The sequence below is a fragment of the Oncorhynchus keta genome, chromosome 14, assembly GCF_023373465.1.
Source record: "Oncorhynchus keta strain PuntledgeMale-10-30-2019 chromosome 14, Oket_V2, whole genome shotgun sequence".
Lineage (NCBI taxonomy): Eukaryota > Metazoa > Chordata > Actinopteri > Salmoniformes > Salmonidae > Oncorhynchus > Oncorhynchus keta.
The window spans coordinates 65,237,463-65,263,756 of NC_068434.1; the positions used below are offsets into that span (position 1 = coordinate 65,237,463).

General features: G+C 48.3%; 1 protein-coding gene and 1 long non-coding RNA gene across 3 annotated transcripts in view; both read right to left on the reverse strand.

Annotated features, from left to right (window-relative positions):
- Positions 1 to 6,420: 6,420 nt before the first annotated feature.
- LOC118394154 (immunoglobulin superfamily DCC subclass member 4-like) overlaps positions 6,421 to 26,294 on the reverse strand; it is a 73,941-nt gene continuing 54,067 nt past the window's right edge. Inside the window, exons 14-20 of the mRNA XM_052462154.1 lie at positions 14,704 to 14,831; positions 13,411 to 13,581; positions 12,904 to 13,038; positions 11,620 to 11,722; positions 10,116 to 10,353; positions 9,880 to 10,008; positions 6,421 to 9,012 (exon numbers count right to left, since the gene is read on the reverse strand). Coding sequence (XP_052318114.1) covers positions 8,092 to 9,012; positions 9,880 to 10,008; positions 10,116 to 10,353; positions 11,620 to 11,722; positions 12,904 to 13,038; positions 13,411 to 13,581; positions 14,704 to 14,831 — 1,825 coding nt within the window. The 3' untranslated portion in view covers positions 6,421 to 8,091. The remainder of the gene's footprint in view (positions 9,013 to 9,879; positions 10,009 to 10,115; positions 10,354 to 11,619; positions 11,723 to 12,903; positions 13,039 to 13,410; positions 13,582 to 14,703; positions 14,832 to 26,294) is intronic.
- LOC127907336 (uncharacterized) lies at positions 15,503 to 18,839 on the reverse strand. Of its 2 annotated transcripts, none has more exons than XR_008064178.1 (3): positions 18,638 to 18,839; positions 17,385 to 17,506; positions 15,503 to 15,573 (listed from the first exon to the last, which is right to left on the reverse strand). It is a non-coding gene; the product is annotated as an uncharacterized LOC127907336 (long non-coding RNA). The 2 variants fall into 2 exon arrangements; XR_008064179.1 differs by lacking the exon at positions 15,503 to 15,573 and adding an exon at positions 16,171 to 16,241.

Consider the following 26,294-nt stretch of genomic DNA (forward strand, 5'->3'; position numbering starts at 1 on the left):
AACAAGCAAAAAGTGAATACTGGCACTGGAGGCTTACAGGTGGTGATAAAACTGAAGGCGGCACACCTGAAATGCCACCTTCCACTAGCCTCTGTTTTTCTCTAAGGTGAACTATTGTAATCACAAAACTAAACATACCTCCTACTAAGTTCTTCAAAGATGACAAGTTGGGCTATTTTGTATTCTTGTATCGATATATAATTACAGTGTGTGTATATAATGTTTCTCCTATTTTAGTGTGTGGCATGTGTTCCACCAAGGTGTAACGAATTGAGAGTTGTGGGAATGTACGTTTTTGGTTTCCCGTTGGTTCCGTGAACAAAGCCATGCGTTTCCTGACCAGTAAAACCACATGTTTTGTTAATGTTCTGAGAACGGAAGTGAAAGGTTATTTGAAGGTAATTAAATAATGTTCTGAGAACGTTCTCCAAATGTTCATATTTTGAAGGGCATTTTAAGGTTATGGAGGCCACTTAATGTTTCAGTAAGACTTGAATTATCACTACTAGTTTAGGTTAACTGTTTTCAACTCCAAGCAACGATAGGACACATGGAAATGAATTGGTTTGGTATTAAACATGCAAACACATTTCTTCTTTATTGTGGCAAAGCATCAGTAAGATTCTAACCTATGATTTTCTTTTTTTTATCCATGGAATGAATCCACTGCACCACCAGGATGGAGCTAGCATGCCATGTTTTTATAACTCATGCAAAGCTGTTCAATTTAGTCGATTCAAACAGATCCCATTTCAAAGGAAACAAGCACTCAATAACGTTCTGAGAACCATGTTTGTTAGAGCTTGGTGAGAGCGTGGTTGTCCTATGGTTATTTTGCAACCTTCCCACAACATTTTGTGAATGGTGTAGGATATTTGGTTGGTTTTGGAACATTCTCAGCACATTTGAGGAACTTTACAAAATATTGTTCTTTTCTTGGTATTTCATTATTTTAACAGAACGTTTCCCTAAAAGTTCAAACATGGTTACTTTTACTGTTTGGTGATTTACATTTACATTTACATTTAAGTCATTTAGCAGACGCTCTTATCCAGAGCGATGTCCTAGAAACGTTCTCCAACTGGTTTGGCATTGTGAATGTTCTCAAATAGTTATAAAACAACGTTCTGTGGGAATTTCAGTACTTCAGCATAACATTTGCCACAGGTTTCCTATGGTATTATTTAAAGTAATGTTCACGTAATGTTCAGCGTACCTTAAGAAACAACGTTCTTCTGTGGGAATTTCAGTACTTCAGTATAACGTTTTCTTCAGGTTTCCTCATGGCTCTATTTAAAACCATGTTCTCAGAACATTAAGAAAACTTTCCGTAAAAACCACAAGAAAACAGTGAAGTTCAAATAACTTTCTAAGAATGTTATTTAAAAACATATACATTCCTTTCTCACATCAGCAAAACTCTCTCTATCCTCTATCTTGTTAAGTGTGTTCAGGTGTGTTGGCCGCGCCCACTAATGCCACACCTGATCTTATGTGCTCGCTGGGCACTGACACCGGTTACACAGGGAACAGAGGACCAAGAGCAGTCAAGGCAGAACTCTCCGTAGCCATACGTATCCATGCATGGTTGTTCATGGGTGACTGTAATATTAGTGAAACATCAAGACCAAAAATGATCAGAAGGAGGTCAAAGAAGGGTTACAAACAGTCAGACAAATCTTTGCTCAGTTATCCTCATCTCTTTATTAAGATGTTTTATTTACACAACAGTAGTTTGCTCAGACATCTTGAGTTGCTGTGAGTTTGACAAGTTCACTGATGGTAACACAGTGTGGATAAACCTCTAAAAAAAACAAGATTACTTCTCATCCATGTCCACAACTTTGACCAGCCATATATACACTGAGTATACAAAACATTAGGAACACCTGCTCTTTCCTTGAGTTAGACTGACCAGGTGAAAGTTATGATCCCCTATTGATGTCACTTGTTTAATCCACTTCAATCAGTGTAGATGAAGGGGAGGACACATGTTAAGCATTGAGACAATTGAGACATGGATTATATATATGTGTCATTCAGAGGGTGAATGGCCATTACAAAATATTTAAGTGACTTTGAACGGGCTATGGTAGTAGGTGTGAGGCGCACCGGTGTGAGTGTGTCAAGAACTGCAATGCTGCTGGGTTTTTCAGGCTCAACAGTTTCCTGTGTGTCTCAAGAATGGTCCACCACCCAAAGGACATCCAGCCAAAAGGGGTGGAACTCAATATTAGGAAGGTGATCATAATGTTTAGTACACTCAGAGTATATGTTACAGCCACCTCCAAAACTAAAGGTTTCATCAGGAATTTATCGCTAACACAAACATCCTGTCATTTTTTAAAGACCAAGTTAAATTGCACTTCTTGACATTTTTGAGACTTACAGTCTGAAGTTGCCATGGCCCCAACTTCCATAACAATGTAATAAACCAATGCTGGAATGCATAAACACACATTACTGTGCAAAGCTGATGCCAACATGGAAGGAGCCATGTGTAGTGATGGACAGGTGTTTAGCAGTGGACAGGTGTGTTAATCAGCGAGGATGGCTGTGACGACACACTGTGCAAGAGGGAGAGAAGAGCATCAGAGCACTGCCCGGACGTACGTAATGTAGCACCGACTCACTCATAGACACCCTCTACTGCCTCTGTCACGCAGCGATACCACCGCCAACATGTTATTCCTACTTTCACAATGCAAGCACGTTTTCAAGACACTGCACACATACACATATGAAGATAATAGAAGTGCTCATTCACAAGAAGTGCTCCAACAGCAAGAGTTGACGATGATAGCGCGAGTGAGTATGACGTGAAAGAGGTTGTATACATATGACACATTGAAAATAATGTACTGTAAAAAAAAAAAAAGACGAGTTCTGCTGGTGGCACAAGACCAGGGTCTCTATGATTGGACATTCAGGATAAAGCACAGATCAGCTGATTAAGAAGTAGAAGAAGAATGCACAAATGTGACATCACTGGACAAGGTAGCTCACCACAAAGCACCAGAGAGGACACAGAGCCAGAATACATTGATATTTTCTTTTTTAACAAAACTAAAAACAAAATAATATATGCCATTTAGCAGAAACTTTTTATCAGAATCTGTGTATCAGTGTTTGTGGTGAGGTTTTGTTTGACAACTAATTACGTGCTTCCGAGTCGGGTACACTGTACATGCTGGCATGTTCCTCTACAGTTTTATGCAAAGACAGGCCACCTGAGTAGGGAACAGTAAAGACCACTATTCTACAGAAATGTCTGCACTGAGAGGTAAGACCTGCAGGTAGACGGTCCTCTTCAACAATCAATCACCGCTTCTCAAATCCACTCTTCTTGGCACTGATATCACAAGGGTTTCCCTGCACTACTTTCCCTAACCTCACCCCTACTTGCCTTCATCCCCCGCCCCTTACCTCCCTGCCCCCATCCCTCTCTTCACATCATCCCCCTCCCACCTCCCTGCACCTGCATCCACTCACCACTCAAGTGTTTATTCTTAGAGTCGAAAATAAATCCACTGCAACAAGTGATATTTCCAGCCGAGATAAGACAAGACAAGCAGTATTACGTCATCTTCTGCCAGCTTGGCTCCCACAAAAGGTTTCTTATAAACATAATCTCCTTATTCATAATGATCTTCATTACATTAACAAGCAACCAACAAAATGAGGTATTCTATTGATAAAAGTTATAAAAACGAGAGGATCCCGTTATTGAACTAACGTGCATATTTGATCAGATTAGAGCAAGATTTTACTACATTGAGCATCACATCTGCTTACTCTGGGCAAATATGCTTACAGTAAGGAACACGATGTACTGCAAGATATGTGGTTAGAAGGAAACAGTAAAAAGAACCAACTGGACCTCTTCAGTGAGAGCACACATTCTTCACGCCGGAGGCGGTTTTATGTCTTCAACGTTGGCTCTGTTTTCAACAGACCACACAAAGCCGTTGCAATAGGTGCCCCTCGAGTAAGAGTTTGAAACAGAGCTGAGAATGACACTACAAGGTGTGTATGTTAAAAACAGACGCTTCAGTAGAAATGTGAGTAAAGAACATTTAACACCTTCTCTAATGTTGCATATATACAATGCATACTGTACGCCTGTGAGATTCAAATGAACTGTCAACAGTCACCTTCTCACAGCTTCACTCAGTCTAAAAAAAGATATCGGTAGTTATACTGTACACACAGTCCTATTAAATATTGTATTGGGTGGACACCTTTCATTAAAATGTAACTGACTAAATAAACCTGAATGAGTTCATCAGAGCACAATGATTCATTTCTAAAAGGAATTTTTTGAGTCCATGATGACTGGACTAATTGTATGGATCATAGATGGACTGAGAACGTTTTCCTGAAGATCGTGCTGTTCCCAATAGACCAGAAAGATACGTCTTGAGAAAGAAAAAAAAAGCCAAAACAGGAGCATGTAGTGTACGAGCCTGAGAATGTATGGGGTTTTCAATGCATTTAAGGGTTGTAAAGATGAGAACACAACATTGACATTGATCAACATTGATTTCGCTTAGATAAAGTTTGAGCATGCCTGATCCTGAGTGAGGTCTGTTCAAAGTATACAACTGGAATGCTTTAGTTATGAGACTCTTGAGTTCTAGCACCTATCTGGACTATCTGAGTCCTCATTCATCTGACAGACCATAAGACTCACTGTCTTGGGCCACGTTTACAACAGGCCCATTATACCTGTATAGTCTTTAATATGGGCATACTCTAATTTAGACAAAAAGCCTCACACAATGTATGACAAGATATTCTTGTCCTTGTGTGGAGACTATTTTGAAGAAAACATTTTTGTTAGGGTACACAAAAGATAATAAATGTAAGCATGCATTATGTTCAATAAAATAATAAAGATGCTTGTTTAAAAATGCTATAATGGAAGAAATGAAAACATGAGGGTAATACATAATAGGGGATCTGTGTTTGTCAGAAGGATTATTTACAGTCAATATAAAGTCTACGCCACTTTCAACTTTTTTTCCACATTCTGTTGCGTTACAAAGTGGGTTTGAAGTAGATTTAATTGTATGTTCTGTCATTTATCTAAACAAAATACTCCATAATGTGAAAGTGAAAAGAAAATTCTACACATGTTTACAAATTAAACAACTAAAATATAGTTGTTGCGTGAGTATTCACCCATTTGTTTAGGCAAGCCTAAAGTAGTTCAGACGTAACATTTGGCTTAACAAATCACATAAGTTACATGGACTCACTGTGTGAAATAATAGAGGTTGAACTGATTTTTGAATGACCATTCCTTCCTCTGTCTGCCATACATACACCATCTGTAAGGTCCATCTGTAAAGTCAAGTATTGAATTTACCCTCAGATTCAACTACAAGACCAGGTATGCTTTTGGAAAGCCTCATAAAGAAGGGCAGTGATTGGTAGATGGGTAACCACAACACATCAGACATCGAATATATCTTTAAGCATGGTCAATAATTATGCTGTGAATGATGTATTAAATCACCCAGAGACATCAAAGATGCAGTCGTCCTTCTGAACTGAGCTGCAGGACCTGAAGGAAACTGCTTAGGGGTGTCACCATGAGGCCATAAGGGGATTTTAAAACCGTTAAGAGTTCAATGGCTGTGATGGGAGAAAACAGAGGCTGGATCAACAAGATTGCAGTGACTCCACAATAATGACCAAACTGACAGAGTGAAAAGAAGAATACACATTTTCCAAAACATGCATATGTATACAACAAGGCACTAAAGTAATATTGCAAAAAAACATGGCAAATTAAAACACTTTTTGGCCTAAAAGCAAAGCCTTATGTTTGGTGCAATTCCAACACAACACAACACATCACTGAGTAACTAACTACCTTCTTATTTTCAAGCATGGGGTGGCTGCATCATGGTATAGGTATGCTTGACATTGGCAAAGACTGGGGAGTTTTTCAGGATGAAAAGGATGGAGCTAAGCACACAGAATCCCAGGGAAAAACCTGCTTCCCTCTGCTTTACACCAGACACCTGAGGAGGAATTCACCTTTCAGCAGGACAATAACCTATAACACAACGCCAAATCTAAACTGGAGTTGCTTACCAAGAAGACAGTGAATGTTCCTGAGTGGGCAAGTTACAGGTTTGACTTAAATCTGCGCAATTGTTTTTGGCAAGACTTGAAAATTGCTGTCTAGCCATTATCCCCAACACTTTGACAGAGCTTGAAGATGTGCAAAGCTCTTATGAGACTTACCCAGGAAGACAGTGGTAATCACTGCCAAAGGTGTTTCTAACATGTATTACCTCAGGAGGGTGAATACTTACCTAATCAAGGTATATTAGTGTTTATTTTTCATTCATCTTAAAAAAAACATGTAGTTTTTCTTCCACTTTGAAATGACAGAGTATATAAAAATGACAATTAAATCCAATTTAATTCCACAATGTAACGCAACAATATGTGACAAAAAGTTCAAAGGGGTGGAGACTTTACATATGATATTGTGAACGACCTCAGGCTGGTGAGAGTCAAAAGTACAAAGAAAGAATGTAAATATGGCTGAAAACAGAAGTGGTTTCTAGGTCTATTTCTCTATATTTCCATCCCCCTCTCACCTGCAGAGGGAGGAGCTCAGACACAGCTGAGAAAGGATGAGTGAGATGGCATCACAAAGGGTGAGGCCTCCCAACAGAGGCTTGTTCATCTGTAGTAGGTCTAGTAACAGGCTACCAAATAGCAGGCCTGGTAACTAAACTGCTGCATGATTTACCAAAGGTGAAAAGTGATTTGAGGTAACTGGTCAATTAAAAATGTTTTTCTTCTCCCGTCCAAAGTAGATGTAACATTGAGGGGGGTGACGACAGCTGGAAACCCAGATCTAATGGGACAACCGATAATGAGGAAAAGGGCAATAAACAGAGATCTGAGACAGTCCGTTATGTACCATACGTGTCATTTCCTGTAGGCAATACACATTGATGTATATAGAAAGAAGAGGACAAGAAGTTATTCCTGAAAGTATTGAAGGCTATGAATTCAAACAGTTAAAAAACAGATTCCAAAAGTTGCACCTATCTGCATGACACAATTCAAATCACCAACAAACCATCCTGTAAAGAAATGAGGTAGTGCTGTTGACTGGGAGCAAAACCAGGAGACTGCTGCTGTAAGTTGTGTTATTTTGTCATACACCTACACATCTCATCTAGTCCCCCCCCCCCCAAAAAAAACTAATGCAACCTATATCAACTACATGTACTGTATCCGGTTCCTTCAAATTTTCTTCAATTGCCTCATTTATTTTCCTTTTTCTTCATTTTCAACATATTTGTCCTATTTTTATTGAATATAATCATCTATATAAATATACAGAGGTTAAAAAATGCACCTAAAATATTAGGCACCTGAGACCCCCAAGTCAGGGAGACCCCCAGTCAGGGAATGTGTGTGGATCCTGAGACAGCAGGAGGTTGGAGAGAGAGAGACAAGAGGTCTGCACTCTCAGTGTCTAAATATAAGGCTTCTTTCCTGGTGCTGGAGCAGGAGCATCCATACAGTGGAACAGCCAATAGGAACAGCTCAGTCATTGGAAAGGAGCCAGAGTGAGAGTGAAAGGGCCACAAGGTCACGGTTCTGCTCTATCTTCATCCATGGTGCTGAATCAAGAGCCTCTCCTCCATCATCAGTTGACCAAAGGTAGGTCTTGAAGTACCACACGGCCCACGCTCAATCTCAAGAGTCCAACAGGTCAAGGCTTATGAAAAAAGGAATATCCTCCTTTCTACATTATGCTTCCGTCATCGTACGTCTGTAACAGGAGCAGGTAGCAAAGTACAGAGTAAGGCCAGACTAACATACTGCTGCTATGCAACAAAATGAATACCCATACATACTAGCACTAAAAAATATATACTGTATATATACACATATAAAACAATGGATTCAAAGTACCTATAAAACTGAGCCAAGAAGAAGAAAATCAGATACTGAGGTGCTTTAAAAAACAAAAAGAAAATGGATTCATCATGGATGAGAAAAAGAAAAAAGTCCAACTGGTCTTGGTGTGGGGGTTTGTTTCTCCTCTTGCTAAGGGCAAAGGTAGCTGTGCGCTGCAGAGTTAGAGTGGACAAGGCCGGTGCTGACGAAAGGAGAGGGGGACGGGAGAGTGGGGCAGTGTCTGGAGTCCCCGTTCCCCAGGGTCTCCTGCCCTGTCCGCAGGGGCTTGGTGGAGTGGAAGCCGTTGGTGAGCCCCATTCCCATATGCCGCCCCACATCTACAGTCAGCTGGGCTGCCACGCCCACCATGCCCCCAACCATGCCCTCTGGCTGCCCATTGTGATTGAACACTGGCTCCAGGACAGGGCCGGGTGGGACCTTGGGCAGGGGTTGTGTCTCTAGGGACTCCTCCCCTGGTGATGGACGTTGTGGTGCCTGGGCAGGCTGTCTGACTGGCTCCCCTGGATGCTGTGGTGCCTGGGAAGGCTGTCTGACTGGCTCCCCTGGATGCTGTGGTGCCTGGGCAGGCTGTCTGACTGGCTCCCCTGGATGCTGTGGTGCCTGGGAAGGCTGTCTGACTGGCTCCCCTGGATGCTGTGGTGCCTGGGAAGGCTGTCTGACTGGCTCCCCTGGATGCTGTGGTGCCTGGGAAGGCTGTCTGACTGGCTCCCCTGGATGCTGTGGTGCCTGGGCAGGCTGTCTGACTGGCTCCCCTGGATGCTGTGGTGCCTGGGCAGGCTGTCTGACTGGCTCCCCTGGATGTTGTGGTGCCTGGGCAGGCTGTCTGACTGGCTCCTTTGGGTGTAAAGGGGCCTGGGCAGGCTGTCTGACTGGGGAGTAAGCTGCCTCGGACAATGAGGGCCCCCTGGTGGTCTGAGAGTCCTCATCCTTGTCACTCCGCGCCTCCTGCTGCTCTTTCTCCAGGTCGTTCAGCTCAGAGTGAACTATGACCTCTGCCTCCACCTGGTTACCGCTGCACAGGGAGGAGCCCAGTCGGTCCTCAGGGTCGCCCTGAAAAACACACACACAGCCCATGTAACAGTGGAGTCCTACAAGGCAGTGTGTTTGTACTCCTGTTGTTCTGTATTAACATAAAACTGTAAATGACCTTACACCAGTGGTATCAATCATGACTGAAAGGCAGCCATAATACAATTATAACACAGTCATTATTTCTTGCTATGCCATCCGGCTTTCTGAACTGCATACCATTCTCTAAACGAAATCACTGAGAATGCGACTGAAATGTCACCAGTAAAATAGAGCAGCGGTGGTATGTGGTGTGACTGCAAAATAAATGAGGGATTCATTATAGATTAATTGTAGCTCTCCCCTCCTACACTTTTGAAGGGTATGAGAGCGCCTTAACAGTGGTAGAGTAATTAATTTATCAGACGCATGATCAAGGGGCTCATTCAGCTTGCAGCCAGAGTGTCACATTCTAATTAGCTATACGTCATCCGGACACCTCGCTCATTGTTTCATTACTTCCTGTTCAGCTCTCACACAAACCACTCTACCTCTACACCATCTCTCTCTTACTGCTCTTCTACACGCACGCACGCACACACGCTCACACACCACGCTCACACACAAACTACGCTCACACACACACACAAACTACGCTTGCACGCACACACACAACGCACACACACACACACGCTCACACACAAATTACGCTCGCACACACACACACGCACACAGACCACGCTCACATACAAACTACGTTTGCACGCACACAGACACACACCACGCTCACACACAAACCACTTTCTACCCCATCTACGTTTTATTCTTGTACACATGCATACACACACAAACACGCACAAACACACACGCGCGCGCATGCACTGACGCATGCACACTCTGCTCACATACCTTGCCATTCTCTGTGGTGGCCATGTCCAAACTTCCATTGTTGAGCGGTGGAGAGTCCTCTGTGATGGTATCCCTGTATTTGGTGATCCGGTTGGCCCAGTTACGACTAACTGACCCATTCCAAGCAGCCTGGAGAATGACAAGGTCAGAAGAATAACACGACTCAACAAGTAACCTTGAAAAGTACTATATTTGTAGTTGTGTCTAGTGTGGTATCTAGTGTCCTGACTACTCACCTTGAGCTCAGCTCCTAGGGCATCGTCCCCTACTCCTACATTACCCATGAGGCTGTGCTCCTCAGTGGGCTCCGTGAGGGGTTGGGCGCGGCCATGGTCATGGTCCAGGCTGCCCAGGGGCATCAGGGTCTCTAGCTCATGGCAATCACTGCATTCTGGCACCATGGTGGGCACAGACCTACCCCCACGGCGGTACTGCGGAGGTAGAGCTGTGGAGTCCAGCCCTCCAGACACCTCTCTGGTTACACAGCACAGAGGAGGGGCACGGGTTATGGATCATGGTTATGTCACTGCACATGGTTTAAACTCGGAGCACAGTATAAAAACAAGGATTATCATTAGCAATTGTGTTTTTTATAGGAATACTTCGGGATTTTGACATTGAGGCCCTTTATCTACTCCCCCAGAGTCAGATGAACACTTGCATACCATTTAAATGTCTATGTGTCCAGTAAGAAGGAAGTTGGAGGTAGTTTCGCGAGCCATTGCTAACTAGCGTTAGCGCAATGCCTGGAAGTCTATGGGTATATACTAGCAGACACCCATAGACTTTCAGTCATGGCACTAACACGGAACTACCTCTTAACTTCCTTCATACTGGACAAAGAGACATGGAAATGGTATCCATGAGTTTATCTGCCTCTGGGGAAGTAGACAAAGGAAGGCCTCATTGCCAACATCCCAAAGTATCCCTTGAAAAACAAATATGAGGAATGTATTGTCATTGATAGTCATGACAACTACAACAGTAGGATGAACAGCATATTGTCACTCCATCTCAAATTGTGATGGCTAGCTGGATTCACTATAGTACAGACTGGAATTCAAACAGTTGAGCTAAATACCAAAACAGACAGTAATAATAGTTGTTCCGTATTAATGCAAAATTATTCAAAATTATTCAAATCTGAAATGTCAAATGTGCAGCATTAAGACATGGACCCCCTCCCCCCTGGGTCTCACACAAAAGTCACCCTAATACTGTAACTACACAAAACATCTCCAAATCCTCCACTTCTATTTAAATCAGTTTTACTGCTCTCCCTGCCAAACCCAATGCAGGGAAACATGACTTTTGTTTCATATTCTTTCCTGCTCATTAACCGCACAGCTTCATAATAGACCAAGAGCAGCCATCCGTGGTTCTCTGTCTTTCAGGACACACTCAACAACATCTGCCTGTCTGTCTCTCTGCTGCTGCAGCTTCACGCACGCACGCACACACACACACACACACACACACACACACACACACACACACACACACACACACACACACACACACACACACACACACACACACACACACACACACACACACACACACACACACACACACACACACACACACACACACACACACACACACACACACACACACACCTTCCCTTAAATCTTACAATGCCAGTGAAAGCTTAATGATCCTCAAATCCTAGACGTACATACTAAAGTAGACATACTAAAACAGACAAGAGTCATTTGCTTTCAAGTGGCCTCTTCTTACCTGGCCTTGCCGTTGCGGAAGCTGACACACATACAAAGGAGAATGCTGAGCAGCCCCAGACACACACCAACTATGATGCCTGTCACTGCATGGATGTCCAGCTCTATAGAGAACAGGGAACCGCCCAGGAAGGCATGCAGGAAATGGGGAGAGAAAACAGACGAGATACTTGATGAGTGTCTGAACCTGTCAGCACAGGACGCAGTTAGAGAACAGAAGTTAGGTGGGAGGATGAATGATAATATACTGTATATGCAGTATGATGACAGCCGGATTCCAAAAATTCTGCAGAACCTATTCTGTCACCCCTCAATCAATTTCAGCGGGCCATGAAAGAACCAATTCACACTTCCAGGGAGGGAGATATTAATTCAGCTTGGGCAATGGCTGTCTGTCTGGCAGCAGAGTGGAGAGGGGACAGATGGTGCTCGCTCCGCTCTCGCCCGCCCACCATCCACCTCGCCCTCAATCACATTGCATTTACTACTGGCAAGATTGTCTGATGGAGCCGAATATGGGGCAACTCCACAGGACCAGAATAAACCTGCTACTCATCTTACTCTGTCCTTCTACGTCTCAGTGGTTTCAGCTGATGCCCTGATCCAACCGGAGGAGGATGGACTCCCCTAGCTCCAGTGTTGTGACCTTTTGCTTCTGAATGGAGCTCTCTCCTGGCTTCTAGATGCTCGAGTTTAGCTGTTGTGTTCATTATTCTCTGACGGACAAAGTGTAATTGGGATACAAATAGATGAGGATTGATGGAGGTCTCCTTGAGAAGCCCGACGAAACTGCAGTAGCATTCAACAATGTGCATATATCTATCTTTCCTGCCAAGCCCCCATAGAATGAGCCACTCTCTCAGAGCCCCCTTCACCGTGGTTATAGGCAAGGTGTCATCCACAGCTCTTCTGCTTCTCAACGTCAGATATGAAGTTGATTCATAGAGCTCTCTGGGTGCAGCGGGTGCTGAGGCCACCCCTTTAATATTCCCCTCAGAAGGCCAGAGAGTGAGGAGAGATATGACACAGGCTCCCCAAAGTGACAGCCTCCTGCAGGCTTCTCTCTTCTGCTGGCAGGGATGGATTGACCACTTTAAAGGACTCTGTGTGTGTATGTGTGTGTGTGTGTGTGTGTGTGTGTGTGTGTGTGTGTGTGTGTGTGTGTGTGTGTGTGTGTGTGTGTGTGTGTGTGTGTGTGTGTGATTGAGAGTGTTGGGAGATACTTATGTAAGTGATGACGCACACGCACACCATCACAGTATGTGTAGACAGTAGACCCACTCACCATATTTCCTGGGAGGAGTGCGCACATCCTTCACTGGGGAATAAGGCCCCACCCCCACCTCAGTGGACGCCATCATCTTAAAGAAGTATTGTGTACCACTAGACAGCCCTGTTACCTCAGCACTCATGATGGTCCCTGAGAGGGGGGGATAGAGAGAGAGAGAGAGAGAGAGAGAGAGAGAGAGAGAGAGAGAGAGAGAGAGAGAGAGAGAGAGAGAGAGAGAGAGAGAGAGAGAGAGAGAGAGAGAGAGAGAGAGAGAGAGAGACAGAGAGAGAGAGAGAGAGAGAGAGAGAGAGAGAGAGAGAGAGAGAGAGAGAGACAGAGAGAGAGAGAGAGAGAGAGAGAGAGAGAGAGAGAGAGAGAGAGAGAGAGAGAGAGAGAGAGAGACAGAGAGAGAGAGAGAGAGAGAGGGGTAAGTGTGTGTGAGTCATTAACAGTCACATTTGTATCCACTTATAGACCCCACACAGCTCCCCGCAACAGCCACCCCTTCAGCCAGCCACCCACCATCTTGGGAGAGGTTGTTCCACAGATGCTCAGGTTGGCTGAGGTTGATGGTGTATAGGATCCTGTAGCTGATGACGATGCCATTGGGCTCCACAGGCGGACGCCAGTTCACCAACACAGAGGAGGAGTCCAAGGCACTGAGCTGCAGCTCCGCTGGGGGGGTGGAGGGTACTGGGGACACAGGGGGTGAAGTCTGTAATCACACCCCAGAAATAAAGCACCACAGCGGGCTGGCCACACAGGCTTTGTGTGGCTGGCGGGGACAGGTGTGACACCCCTCTGGGACAAGGTGCCCTTGCCACCTGGTCATGGAGGGAGGGCTGAGGGCAGGGACTGGGTCTCAGGTGACAGAGGGTGGTAGTATGGGGTCTGGCAGGCAGCTACCCCTGCTGTGTCAAACCAAAGAACCCTACTTCGCTGCTCTGGTAATGCATCTTCTCCTGGCCAGTTTTCACAAAGCGTCTCAATGCTGATCTAGGATCAGTTTGACCTTTCAGATCGTAATTAATAAGATTATATGGACAGAGAGGACTTGATCCTAGATCAGCCCTCGTTCCTGGCCCCTCCCTGACACCACTTGGCTGAACTGATTGACGGGCCCTGTCCCAGACAGCTCTTGGCCAACACAAGGGCCACTTCCATCTGGACATTTAATTACAGCCAATTATCTCCCTACGCTGCTAAAGATTAATCCCTTCTCTGTTAACCTGCCTCAATCACACTTGCTCAGTCCCCCTTTCTCTCTCTCCCTCTCTCCCTCTCTTCCTCCCTCCCTCTCACACACACAGTTTTGTATTGCTATACTTGTGGGGACCAAATGATTGATTCCCATCCAAAATCCTATTTTCCCATTTTCCCATACCCTAAATCTAACCCTAACCTTAACCCTTTACCTAACCATAACCCTAATCATAAACCCAAACCCCTAACCCTAAAACTAACCTATCCTTACCTCCTAACCCTAACCTTAATTCTAACCCTAATTGTAACCTTAACCCAACCTCTAAGCCTAAAATAGCATTTTTCCTTGTGGGGACCGTCAAAATCTCCCCACTGGTCCGAATCTTGCTAGTTTTACTATACTTGTGAGGACTTCTGGTGCCCACAAGGATAGTAAAACAAAAACACACAAACACATACGCCAATGAACTACACACCTCTGTCAGAAACAAAAACACCCTCACAGAGAAAGAGAAAGTGAGCGACAGAGCATACTGAACACAAGCATCCACCTATATGTTACACTGATGCACAGATTTGTCCACTACACTAATGAGAACAGTAGAGACTTACTGTCAGTGAGAGTGGACTCCTCCACGGTGCCGCTGAAGGGACCAACCACGTCTCCTCCAATGGACTGCACAGCCAGCTCATAGCGGGTGTAGGGCTTTAGCGCCCCCAAGAGGATCTCCTGAGCAGAGCTGCACAACACAGTTTGGAAGATAAAAAAATGAATGATGAATGAATGAATGAATGAATGAATGAATGAAGGAATGAATGAATGAAGAGTCACAAATGGGAAAACCTGCACATCCTTCCTTCCATTCATAACCTGAATATAGATTTAGTCATTGTGGAATAAATATTACATTTCAATGAAAAGCGCTTCTTTAATCTGATTCTTTAAATGGAATTTCCATTTTCCTCCAAGAGAGGCTGGATATCTCTTCTACTGTCCTGTGTTTGACCCAGGACCAGGAGATGTGTTGTGTTGGGGGTAGTGGTGGTCCCCGACTGACCTGGTGTAGTAGGAGACTAGGAGATGTGTTGTGTTTGGGGTAGTGGTGGTCCCTGCCTGACCTGGTGTAGTAGGAGACCAGGAGATGTGTTGTGTTGGGGGTAGTGGTGGTCCCTGACTGACCTGGTGTAGTAGGAGACCAGGAGATGTGTTGTGTTGGGGGTGGTGGTGGTCCCTGACTGACCTGGTGTAGTAGGAGACCAGGAGATGTGTTGTGTTGTGTTTGGGATGGTCCCTGACTGACCTGGTGTAGTAGGAGACTAGGAGATGTGTTGTGTTTGGGGTGGTGGTCCCTGACTGACCTGGTGTAGTAGGAGACTAGGAGATGTGTTGTGTTTGGGGGTAGTGGTGGTCCCTGACTGACCTGGTGTAGTAGGAGACTAGGAGATGTGTTGTGTTGGGGGTAGTGGTGGTCCCTGACTGACCTGGTGTAGTAGGAGACCAGGAGATGTGTTGTGTTGGGGGTGGTGGTGGTCCCTGACTGACCTGGTGTAGTAGGAGACCAGGAGATGTGTTGTGTTGTGTTTGGGATGGTCCCTGACTGACCTGGTGTAGTAGGAGACCAGGAGATGTGTTGTGTTGGGGGTAGTGGTGGTCCCTGCCTGACCTGGTGTAGTAGGAGACCAGGAGATGTGTTGTGTTGGGGGTAGTGGTGGTCCCTGACTGACCTGGTGTAGTAGGAGACCAGGAGATGTGTTGTGTTTGGGGTAGTGGTGGTCCCTGCCTGACCTGGTGTAGTAGGAGACCAGGAGATGTGTTGTGTTTGGGGTAGTGGTGGTCCCTGACTGACCTGGTGTAGTAGGAGACCAGGAGATGTGTTGTGTTGGGGGTAGTGGTGGTCCCTGACTGACCTGGTGTAGTAGGAGACCAGGAGATGTGTTGTGTTTGGGGGTGGTGGTCCCTGCCTGACCTGGTGTAGTAGGAGACTAGGAGATGTGTTGTGTTGGGGGTAGTGGTGGTCCCTGACTGACCTGGTGTAGTAGGAGACTAGGAGATGTGTTGTGTTTGGGGTAGTGGTGGTCCCTGACTGACCTGGTGTAGTAGGAGACTAGGAGATGTGTTGTGTTGGGGGTAGTGGTGGTCCCTGACTGACCTGGTGTAGTAGGAGACTAGGAGATGTGTTGTGTTTGGGGTAGTGGTGGTCCCTGCCTGACCTGGTGTAGTAGGAGACTAGGAGATGTGTTGTGTTTGGGGTAGTGGTGGTCCCTGCCTGACCTGGTGTAGTAGGAGACCAGGAGATGTGTTGTGTTGGGGTAGTGGTGGTCCGTGACTGACCTGGTGTAGTAGGAGACTAGGAGATGTGTTGTGTTTGGGGTAGTGGTGGTCCCTGCCTGACCTGGTGTAGTAGGAGACCAGGAGATGTGTTGTGTTGGGGTAGTGGTGGTCCCTGACTGACCTGGTGTAGTAGGAGACCAGGAGATGTGTTGTGTTTGGGGTAGTGGTGGTCCCTGACTGACCTGGTGTAGTAGGAGACTAGGAGATGTGTTGTGTTTGGGGTAGTGGTGGTCCCTGCCTGACCTGGTGTAGTAGGAGACCAGGAGATGTGTTGTGTTGGGGGTAGTGGTGGTCCCTGCCTGACCTGGTGTAGTAGGAGACCAGGAGATGTGTTGTGTTGGGGGTAGTGGTGGTCCCTGACTGACCTGGTGTAGTAGGAGACTAGGAGATGTGTTGTGTTTGGGGTAGTGGTGGTCCCTGCCTGACCTGGTGTAGTAGGAGACCAGGAGATGTGTTGTGTTGGGGGTAGTGGTGGTCCCTGACTGACCTGGTGTAGTAGGAGACCAGGAGATGTGTTGTGTTGGGGGTGGTGGTGGTCCCTGACTGACCTGGTGTAGTAGGAGACCAGGAGATGTGTTGTGTTGTGTTTGGGATGGTCCCTGACTGACCTGGTGTAGTAGGAGACTAGGAGATGTGTTGTGTTGGGGTAGTGGTGGTCCCTGACTGACCTGGTGTAGTAGGAGACCAGGAGATGTGTTGTGTTGGGGGTAGTGGTGGTCCCTGACTGACCTGGTGTAGTAGGAGACCAGGAGATGTGTTGTGTTGGGGGTAGTGGTGGTCCCTGACTGACCTGGTGTAGTAGGAGACCAGGAGATGTGTTGTGTTTGATATGGTCCCTGACTGACCTGGTGTAGTAGGAGACTAGGAGATGTGTTGTGTTGGGGGTGGTGGTGGTCCCTGACTGACCTGGTGTAGTAGGAGACTAGGAGATGTGTTGTGTTTGATATGGTCCCTGACTGACCTGGTGTAGTAGGAGACTAGGAGATGTGTTGTGTTGGGGGTGGTGGTGGTCCCTGACTGACCTGGTGTAGTAGGAGACTAGGAGATGTGTTGTGTTGGGGGTAGTGGTGGTCCCTGACTGACCTGGTGTAGTAGGAGACCAGGAGATGTGTTGTGTTGGGGGTGGTCCCTGACTGACCTGGTGTAGTAGGAGACCAGGAGATGTGTTGTGTTTGGGGGTAGTGGTGGTCCCTGACTGACCTGGTGTAGTAGGAGACTAGGAGATGTGTTGTGTTTGATATGGTCCCTGACTGACCTGGTGTAGTAGGAGACCAGGAGATGTGTTGTGTTTGATATGGTCCCTGACTGACCTGGTGTAGTAGGAGACTAGGATATGTGTTGTGTTGGGGGTGGTGGTGGTCCCTGCCTGACCTGGTGTAGTAGGAGACTAGGATATGTGTTGTGTTGGGGGTGGTGGTGGTCCCTGACTGACCTGGTGTAGTAGGAGACTAGGAGATGTGTTGTGTTGGGGGTAGTGGTGGTCCCTGACTGACCTGGTGTAGTAGGAGACCAGGAGATGTGTTGTGTTTGGGGTGGTGGTGGTCCCTGACTGACCTGGTGTAGTAGGAGACCAGGAGATGTGTTGTGTTGGGGGTGGTGGTGGTCCCTGCCTGACCTGGTGTAGTAGGAGACCAGGAGATGTGTTGTGTTGGGGGTAGTGGTGGTCCCTGACTGACCTGGTGTAGTAGGAGACCAGGAGATGTGTTGTGTTGGGGGTAGTGGTGGTCCCTGACTGACCTGGTGTAGTAGGAGACCAGGAGATGTGTTGTGTTTGATATGGTCCCTGACTGACCTGGTGTAGTAGGAGACTAGGAGATGTGTTGTGTTTGGGGGTAGTGATGGTCCCTGACTGACCTGGTGTAGTAGGAGACCAGGAGATGTGTTGTGTTGGGGATAGTGGTGGTCCCTGACTGACCTGGTGTAGTAGGAGACCAGGAGATGTGTTGTGTTGGGGGTAGTGGTGGTCCCTGACTGACCTGGTGTAGTAGGAGACTAGGAGATGTGTTGTGTTTGGGGTAGTGGTGGTCCCTGACTGACCTGGTGTAGTAGGAGACTAGGAGATGTGTTGTGTTGGTGGTAGTGGTGGTCCCTGCCTGACCTGGTGTAGTAGGAGACCAGGAGATGTGTTGTGTTGGGGGTGGTGGTGGTCCCTGACTGACCTGGTGTAGTAGGAGACTAGGAGATGTGTTGTGTTTGATATGGTCCCTGACTGACCTGGTGTAGTAGGAGACTAGGAGATGTGTTGTGTTGGGGGTGGTGGTGGTCCCTGACTGACCTGGTGTAGTAGGAGACTAGGAGATGTGTTGTGTTGGGGGTAGTGGTGGTCCCTGACTGACCTGGTGTAGTAGGAGACCAGGAGATGTGTTGTGTTTGGGGTGGTGGTGGTCCCTGACTGACCTGGTGTAGTAGGAGACCAGGAGATGTGTTGTGTTGGGGGTAGTGGTGGTCCCTGACTGACCTGGTGTAGTAGGAGACTAGGAGATGTGTTGTGTTTGGGGGTAGTGGTGGTCCCTGCCTGACCTGGTGTAGTAGGAGACCAGGAGATGTGTTGTGTTGGGGGTGGTGGTGGTCCCTGACTGACCTGGTGTAGTAGGAGACTAGGAGATGTGTTGTGTTTGGGGTGGTGGTCCCTGACTGACCTGGTGTAGTAGGAGACCAGGAGATGTGTTGTGTTTGGGGGTGGTGGTCCCTGACTGACCTGGTGTAGTAGGAGACCAGGAGATGTGTTGTGTTGGGGGTAGTGGTGGTCCCTGACTGACCTGGTGTAGTAGGAGACTAGGAGATGTGTTGTGTTGGGGGTAGTGGTGGTCCCTGACTGACCTGGTGTAGTAGGAGACTAGGAGATGTGTTGTGTTGGGGGTAGTGGTGGTCCCTGACTGACCTGGTGTAGTAGGAGACCAGGAGATGTGTTGTGTTGGGGGTGGTGGTGGTCCCTGACTGACCTGGTGTAGTAGGAGACTAGGAGATGTGTTGTGTTTGGGGTGGTGGTCCCTGACTGACCTGGTGTAGTAGGAGACTAGGAGATGTGTTGTGTTGGGGGTAGTGGTGGTCCCTGACTGACCTGGTGTAGTAGGAGACTAGGAGATGTGTTGTGTTTGGGGGTGGTGGTCCCTGACTGACCTGGTGTAGTAGGAGACCAGGAGATGTGTTGTGTTTGGGGTGGTGGTCCCTGACTGACCTGGTGTAGTAGGAGACCAGGAGATGTGTTGTGTTGGGGGTGGTGGTGGTCCCTGACTGACCTGGTGTAGTAGGAGACTAGGAGATGTGTTGTGTTGGGGGTAGTGGTGGTCCCTGACTGACCTGGTGTAGTAGGAGACTAGGAGATGTGTTGTGTTGGGGGTGGTGGTGGTCCCTGACTGACCTGGTGTAGTAGGAGACTAGGAGATGTGTTGTGTTGGGGGTGGTGGTGGTCCCTGACTGACCTGGTGTAGTAGGAGACTAGGAGATGTGTTGTGTTTGGGGTGGTGGTCCCTGACTGACCTGGTGTAGTAGGAGACTAGGAGATGTGTTGTGTTTGGGGTAGTGGTGGTCCCTGACTGACCTGGTGTAGTAGGAGACTAGGAGATGTGTTGTGTTTGGGGTGGTGGTCCCTGACTGACCTGGTGTAGTAGGAGACCAGGAGATGTGTTGTGTTTGATATGGTCCCTGACTGACCTGGTGTAGTAGGAGACTAGGAGATGTGTTGTGTTTGGGGTGGTGGTCCCTGACTGACCTGGTGTAGTAGGAGACCAGGAGATGTGTTGTGTTTGATATGGTCCCTGACTGACCTGGTGTAGTAGGAGACTAGGAGATGTGTTGTGTTTGGGGTGGTGGTCCCTGACTGACCTGGTGTAGTAGGAGACTAGGAGATGTGTTGTGTTTGATATGGTCCCTGACTGACCTGGTGTAGTAGGAGACCAGGAGATGTGTTGTGTTTGATATGGTCCCTGACTGACCTGGTGTAGTAGGAGACTAGGAGATGTGTTGTGTTGGGGGTAGTGGTGGTCCCTGACTGACCTGGTGTAGTAGGAGACCAGGAGATGTGTTGTGTTTGGGGTGGTGGTGGTCCCTGACTGACCTGGTGTAGTAGGAGACCAGGAGATGTGTTGTGTTGGGGATAGTGGTGGTCCCTGACTGACCTGGTGTAGTAGGAGACCAGGAGATGTGTTGTGTTTGGGGTGGTGGTGGTCCCTGACTGACCTGGTGTAGTAGGAGACCAGGAGATGTGTTGTGTTTGGGGTGGTGGTGGTCCCTGCCTGACCTGGTGTAGTAGGAGACCAGGAGATGTGTTGTGTTGGGGGTAGTGGTGGTCCCTGACTGACCTGGTGTAGTAGGAGACCAGGAGATGTGTTGTGTTGGGGGTGGTGGTGGTCCCTGACTGACCTGGTGTAGTAGGAGACCAGGAGATGTGTTGTGTTTGGGATGGTCCCTGACTGACCTGGTGTAGTAGGAGACCAGGAGATGTGTTGTGTTTGGGGGTAGTGATGGTCCCTGACTGACCTGGTGTAGTAGGAGACCAGGAGATGTGTTGTGTTGGGGGTAGTGGTGGTCCCTGACTGACCTGGTGTAGTAGGAGACCAGGAGATGTGTTGTGTTGGGGGTAGTGGTGGTCCCTGACTGACCTGGTGTAGTAGGAGACTAGGAGATGTGTTGTGTTTGGGGTAGTGGTGGTCCCTGACTGACCTGGTGTAGTAGGAGACTAGGAGATGTGTTGTGTTGGGGGTAGTGGTGGTCCCTGCCTGACCTGGTGTAGTAGGAGACTAGGAGATGTGTTGTGTTGGGGGTGGTGGTGGTCCCTGACTGACCTGGTGTAGTAGGAGACTAGGAGATGTGTTGTGTTTGATATGGTCCCTGACTGACCTGGTGTAGTAGGAGACTAGGAGATGTGTTGTGTTTGGGGTGGTGGTGGTCCCTGACTGACCTGGTGTAGTAGGAGACTAGGAGATGTGTTGTGTTGGGGGTAGTGGTGGTCCCTGACTGACCTGGTGTAGTAGGAGACCAGGAGATGTGTTGTGTTTGGGGTGGTGGTGGTCCCTGACTGACCTGGTGTAGTAGGAGACCAGGAGATGTGTTGTGTTGGGGGTAGTGGTGGTCCCTGACTGACCTGGTGTAGTAGGAGACTAGGAGATGTGTTGTGTTTGGGGTAGTGGTGGTCCCTGACTGACCTGGTGTAGTAGGAGACTAGGAGATGTGTTGTGTTTGGGGGTAGTGGTGGTCCCTGACTGACCTGGTGTAGTAGGAGACCAGGAGATGTGTTGTGTTTGGGGGTAGTGGTGGTCCCTGACTGACCTGGTGTAGTAGGAGACTAGGAGATGTGTTGTGTTTGGGGGTGGTGGTCCCTGACTGACCTGGTGTAGTAGGAGACCAGGAGATGTGTTGTGTTTGGGGGTGGTGGTCCCTGACTGACCTGGTGTAGTAGGAGACCAGGAGATGTGTTGTGTTGGGGGTAGTGGTGGTCCCTGACTGACCTGGTGTAGTAGGAGACTAGGAGATGTGTTGTGTTTGGGGTAGTGGTGGTCCCTGACTGACCTGGTGTAGGGAGACTTGGAGATGTGTTGTGTGTTGGGGGTAGTGGTGGTCCCTGACTGACCTGGTGTAGTAGGAGACCAGGAGATGTGTTGTGTTTGGGGTGGTGGTGGTCCCTGACTGACCTGGTGTAGTAGGAGACTAGGAGATGTGTTGTGTTTGGGGTGGTGGTCCCTGACTGACCTGGTGTAGTAGGAGACTAGGAGATGTGTTGTGTTGGGGGTAGTGGTGGTCCCTGACTGACCTGGTGTAGTAGGAGACTAGGAGATGTGTTGTGTTTGGGGGTGGTGGTCCCTGACTGACCTGGTGTAGTAGGAGACCAGGAGATGTGTTGTGTTTGGGGGTGGTGGTCCCTGACTGACCTGGTGTAGTAGGAGACCAGGAGATGTGTTGTGTTGGGGGTGGTGGTGGTCCCTGACTGACCTGGTGTAGTAGGAGACTAGGAGATGTGTTGTGTTGGGGGTAGTGGTGGTCCCTGACTGACCTGGTGTAGTAGGAGACTAGGAGATGTGTTGTGTTGGGGGTAGTGGTGGTCCCTGACTGACCTGGTGTAGTAGGAGACCAGGAGATGTGTTGTGTTGGGGGTAGTGGTGGTCCCTGACTGACCTGGTGTAGTAGGAGACTAGGAGATGTGTTGTGTTTGGGGTGGTGGTCCCTGACTGACCTGGTGTAGTAGGAGACTAGGAGATGTGTTGTGTTTGGGGTAGTGGTGGTCCCTGACTGACCTGGTGTAGTAGGAGACTAGGAGATGTGTTGTGTTTGGGGTGGTGGTCCCTGACTGACCTGGTGTAGTAGGAGACCAGGAGATGTGTTGTGTTTGATGGTGGTCCCTGACTGACCTGGTGTAGTAGGAGACTAGGAGATGTGTTGTGTTTGGGGTGGTGGTGGTCCCTGACTGACCTGGTGTAGTAGGAGACCAGGAGATGTGTTGTGTTTGGGATGGTCCCTGACTGACCTGGTGTAGTAGGAGACTAGGAGATGTGTTGTGTTTGGGGTGGTGGTCCCTGACTGACCTGGTGTAGTAGGAGACTAGGAGATGTGTTGTGTTGGGGGTAGTGGTGGTCCCTGACTGACCTGGTGTAGTAGGAGACCAGGAGATGTGTTGTGTTGGGGGTAGTGGTGGTCCCTGACTGACCTGGTGTAGTAGGAGACTAGGAGATGTGTTGTGTTGGGGGTAGTGGTGGTCCCTGACTGACCTGGTGTAGTAGGAGACCAGGAGATGTGTTGTGTTGGGGGTAGTGGTGGTCCCTGACTGACCTGGTGTAGTAGGAGACTAGGAGATGTGTTGTGTTGGGGGTAGTGGTGGTCCCTGACTGACCTGGTGTAGTAGGAGACCAGGAGATGTGTTGTGTTGGGGGTAGTGGTGGTCCCTGACTGACCTGGTGTAGTAGGAGACTAGGAGATGTGTTGTGTTTGATATGATTCCTGACTGACCTGGTGTAGTAGGAGACTAGGAGATGTGTTGTGTTTGGGGTAGTGGTGGTCCCTGACTGACCTGGTGTAGTAGGAGACCAGGAGATGTGTTGTGTTGGGGGTAGTGGTGGTCCCTGACTGACCTGGTGTAGTAGGAGACTAGGAGATGTGTTGTGTTTGGGGTAGTGGTGGTCCCTGACTGACCTGGTGTAGTAGGAGACTAGGAGATGTGTTGTGTTTGGGGTAGTGGTGGTCCCCGACTGACCTGGTGTAGTAGGAGACTAGGAGATGTGTTGTGTTGGGGGTAGTGGTGGTCCCTGACTGACCTGGTGTAGTAGGAGACTAGGAGATGTGTTGTGTTTGGGGTAGTGGTGGTCCCCGACTGACCTGGTGTAGTAGGAGACCAGGAGATGTGTTGTGTTGGGGGTAGTGGTGGTCCCTGACTGACCTGGTGTAGTAGGAGACCAGGAGATGTGTTGTGTTGGGGGTAGTGGTGGTCCCTGACTGACCTGGTGTAGTAGGAGACCAGGAGATGTGTTGTGTTTGATATGGTCCCTGACTGACCTGGTGTAGTAGGAGACTAGGAGATGTGTTGTGTTTGATATGGTCCCTGACTGACCTGGTGTAGTAGGAGACCAGGAGATGTGTTGTGTTTGATATGGTCCCTGACTGACCTGGTGTAGTAGGAGACCAGGAGATGTGTTGTGTTGGGGGTAGTGGTGGTCCCTGACTGACCTGGTGTAGTAGGAGACCAGGAGATGTGTTGTGTTTGATATGGTCCCTGACTGACCTGGTGTAGTAGGAGACCAGGAGATGTGTTGTGTTTGATATGGTCCCTGACTGACCTGGTGTAGTAGGAGACTAGGAGATGTGTTGTGTTTGATATGGTCCCTGACTGACCTGGTGTAGTAGGAGACCAGGAGATGTGTTGTGTTTGATATGGTCCCTGACTGACCTGGTGTAGTAGGAGACCAGGAGATGTGTTGTGTTGGGGGTAGTGGTGGTCCCTGACTGACCTGGTGTAGTAGGAGACTAGGAGATGTGTTGTGTTTGATATGGTCCCTGACTGACCTGGTGTAGTAGGAGACCAGGAGATGTGTTGTGTTTGATATGGTCCCTGACTGACCTGGTGTAGTAGGAGACTAGGAGATGTGTTGTGTTTGGGGTGGTGGTGGTCCCTGACTGACCTGGTGTAGTAGGAGACTAGGAGATGTGTTGTGTTTGGGGTGGTGGTGGTCCCTGACTGACCTGGTGTAGTAGGAGACTAGGAGATGTGTTGTGTTTGATATGGTCCCTGACTGACCTGGTGTAGTAGGAGACTAGGAGATGTGTTGTGTTTGGGGTGGTGGTGGTCCCTGACTGACCTGGTGTAGTAGGAGACCAGGAGATGTGTTGTGTTGGGGGTAGTGGTGGTCCCTGACTGACCTGGTGTAGTAGGAGACCAGGAGATGTGTTGTGTTGGGGGTAGTGGTGGTCCCTGACTGACCTGGTGTAGTAGGAGACCAGGAGATGTGTTGTGTTGGGGGTGGTGGTCCCTGACTGACCTGGTGTAGTAGGAGACCAGGAGATGTGTTGTGTTTGATATGGTCCCTGACTGACCTGGTGTAGTAGGAGACTAGGAGATGTGTTGTGTTTGGGGTGGTGGTGGTCCCTGACTGACCTGGTGTAGTAGGAGACTGTGTTGTGTTGGGGTAGGAGATGTGTTGTGTTTGTGTTTGGTAGTGGTGGTCCCTGACTGACCTGGTGTAGTAGGAGACTAGGAGATGTGTTGTGTTTGGGGTAGTGGTGGTCCCTGACTGACCTGGTGTAGTAGGAGACTAGGAGATGTGTTGTGTTGGGGGTAGTGGTGGTCCCTGACTGACCTGGTGTAGTAGGAGACCAGGAGATGTGTTGTGTTGGGGGTAGTGGTGGTCCCTGACTGACCTGGTGTAGTAGGAGACCAGGAGATGTGTTGTGTTGGGGGTAGTGGTGGTCCCTGACTGACCTGGTGTAGTAGGAGACTAGGAGATGTGTTGTGTTTGGGGTAGTGGTGGTCCCTGACTGACCTGGTGTAGTAGGAGACTAGGAGATGTGTTGTGTTTGGGGTGGTGGTCCCTGACTGACCTGGTGTAGTAGGAGACCAGGAGATGTGTTGTGTTTGATATGGTCCCTGACTGACCTGGTGTAGTAGGAGACTAGGAGATGTGTTGTGTTTGGGGTGGTGGTCCCTGACTGACCTGGTGTAGTAGGAGACCAGGAGATGTGTTGTGTTTGATATGGTCCCTGACTGACCTGGTGTAGTAGGAGACTAGGAGATGTGTTGTGTTTGGGGTGGTGGTCCCTGACTGACCTGGTGTAGTAGGAGACCAGGAGATGTGTTGTGTTTGGGGTGGTGGTGGTCCCTGACTGACCTGGTGTAGTAGGAGACTAGGAGATGTGTTGTGTTTGGGGTAGTGGTGGTCCCTGACTGACTGACCTGGTGTAGTAGGAGACCAGGAGATGTGTTGTGTTGGGGGTAGTGGTGGTCCCTGACTGACCTGGTGTAGTAGGAGACTAGGAGATGTGTTGTGTTTGATATGGTCCCTGACTGACCTGGTGTAGTAGGAGACCAGGAGATGTGTTGTGTTTGATATGGTCCCTGACTGACCTGGTGTAGTAGGAGACTAGGAGATGTGTTGTGTTTGATATGGTCCCTGACTGACCTGGTGTAGTAGGAGACCAGGAGATGTGTTGTGTTTGATATGGTCCCTGACTGACCTGGTGTAGTAGGAGACTAGGAGATGTGTTGTGTTTGGGGTGGTGGTCCCTGACTGACCTGGTGTAGTAGGAGACTAGGAGATGTGTTGTGTTTGGGGGTAGTGGTGGTCCCTGACTGACCTGGTGTAGTAGGAGACTAGGAGATGTGTTGTGTTGGGGGTAGTGGTGGTCCCTGACTGACCTGGTGTAGTAGGAGACCAGGATATGTGTTGTGTTG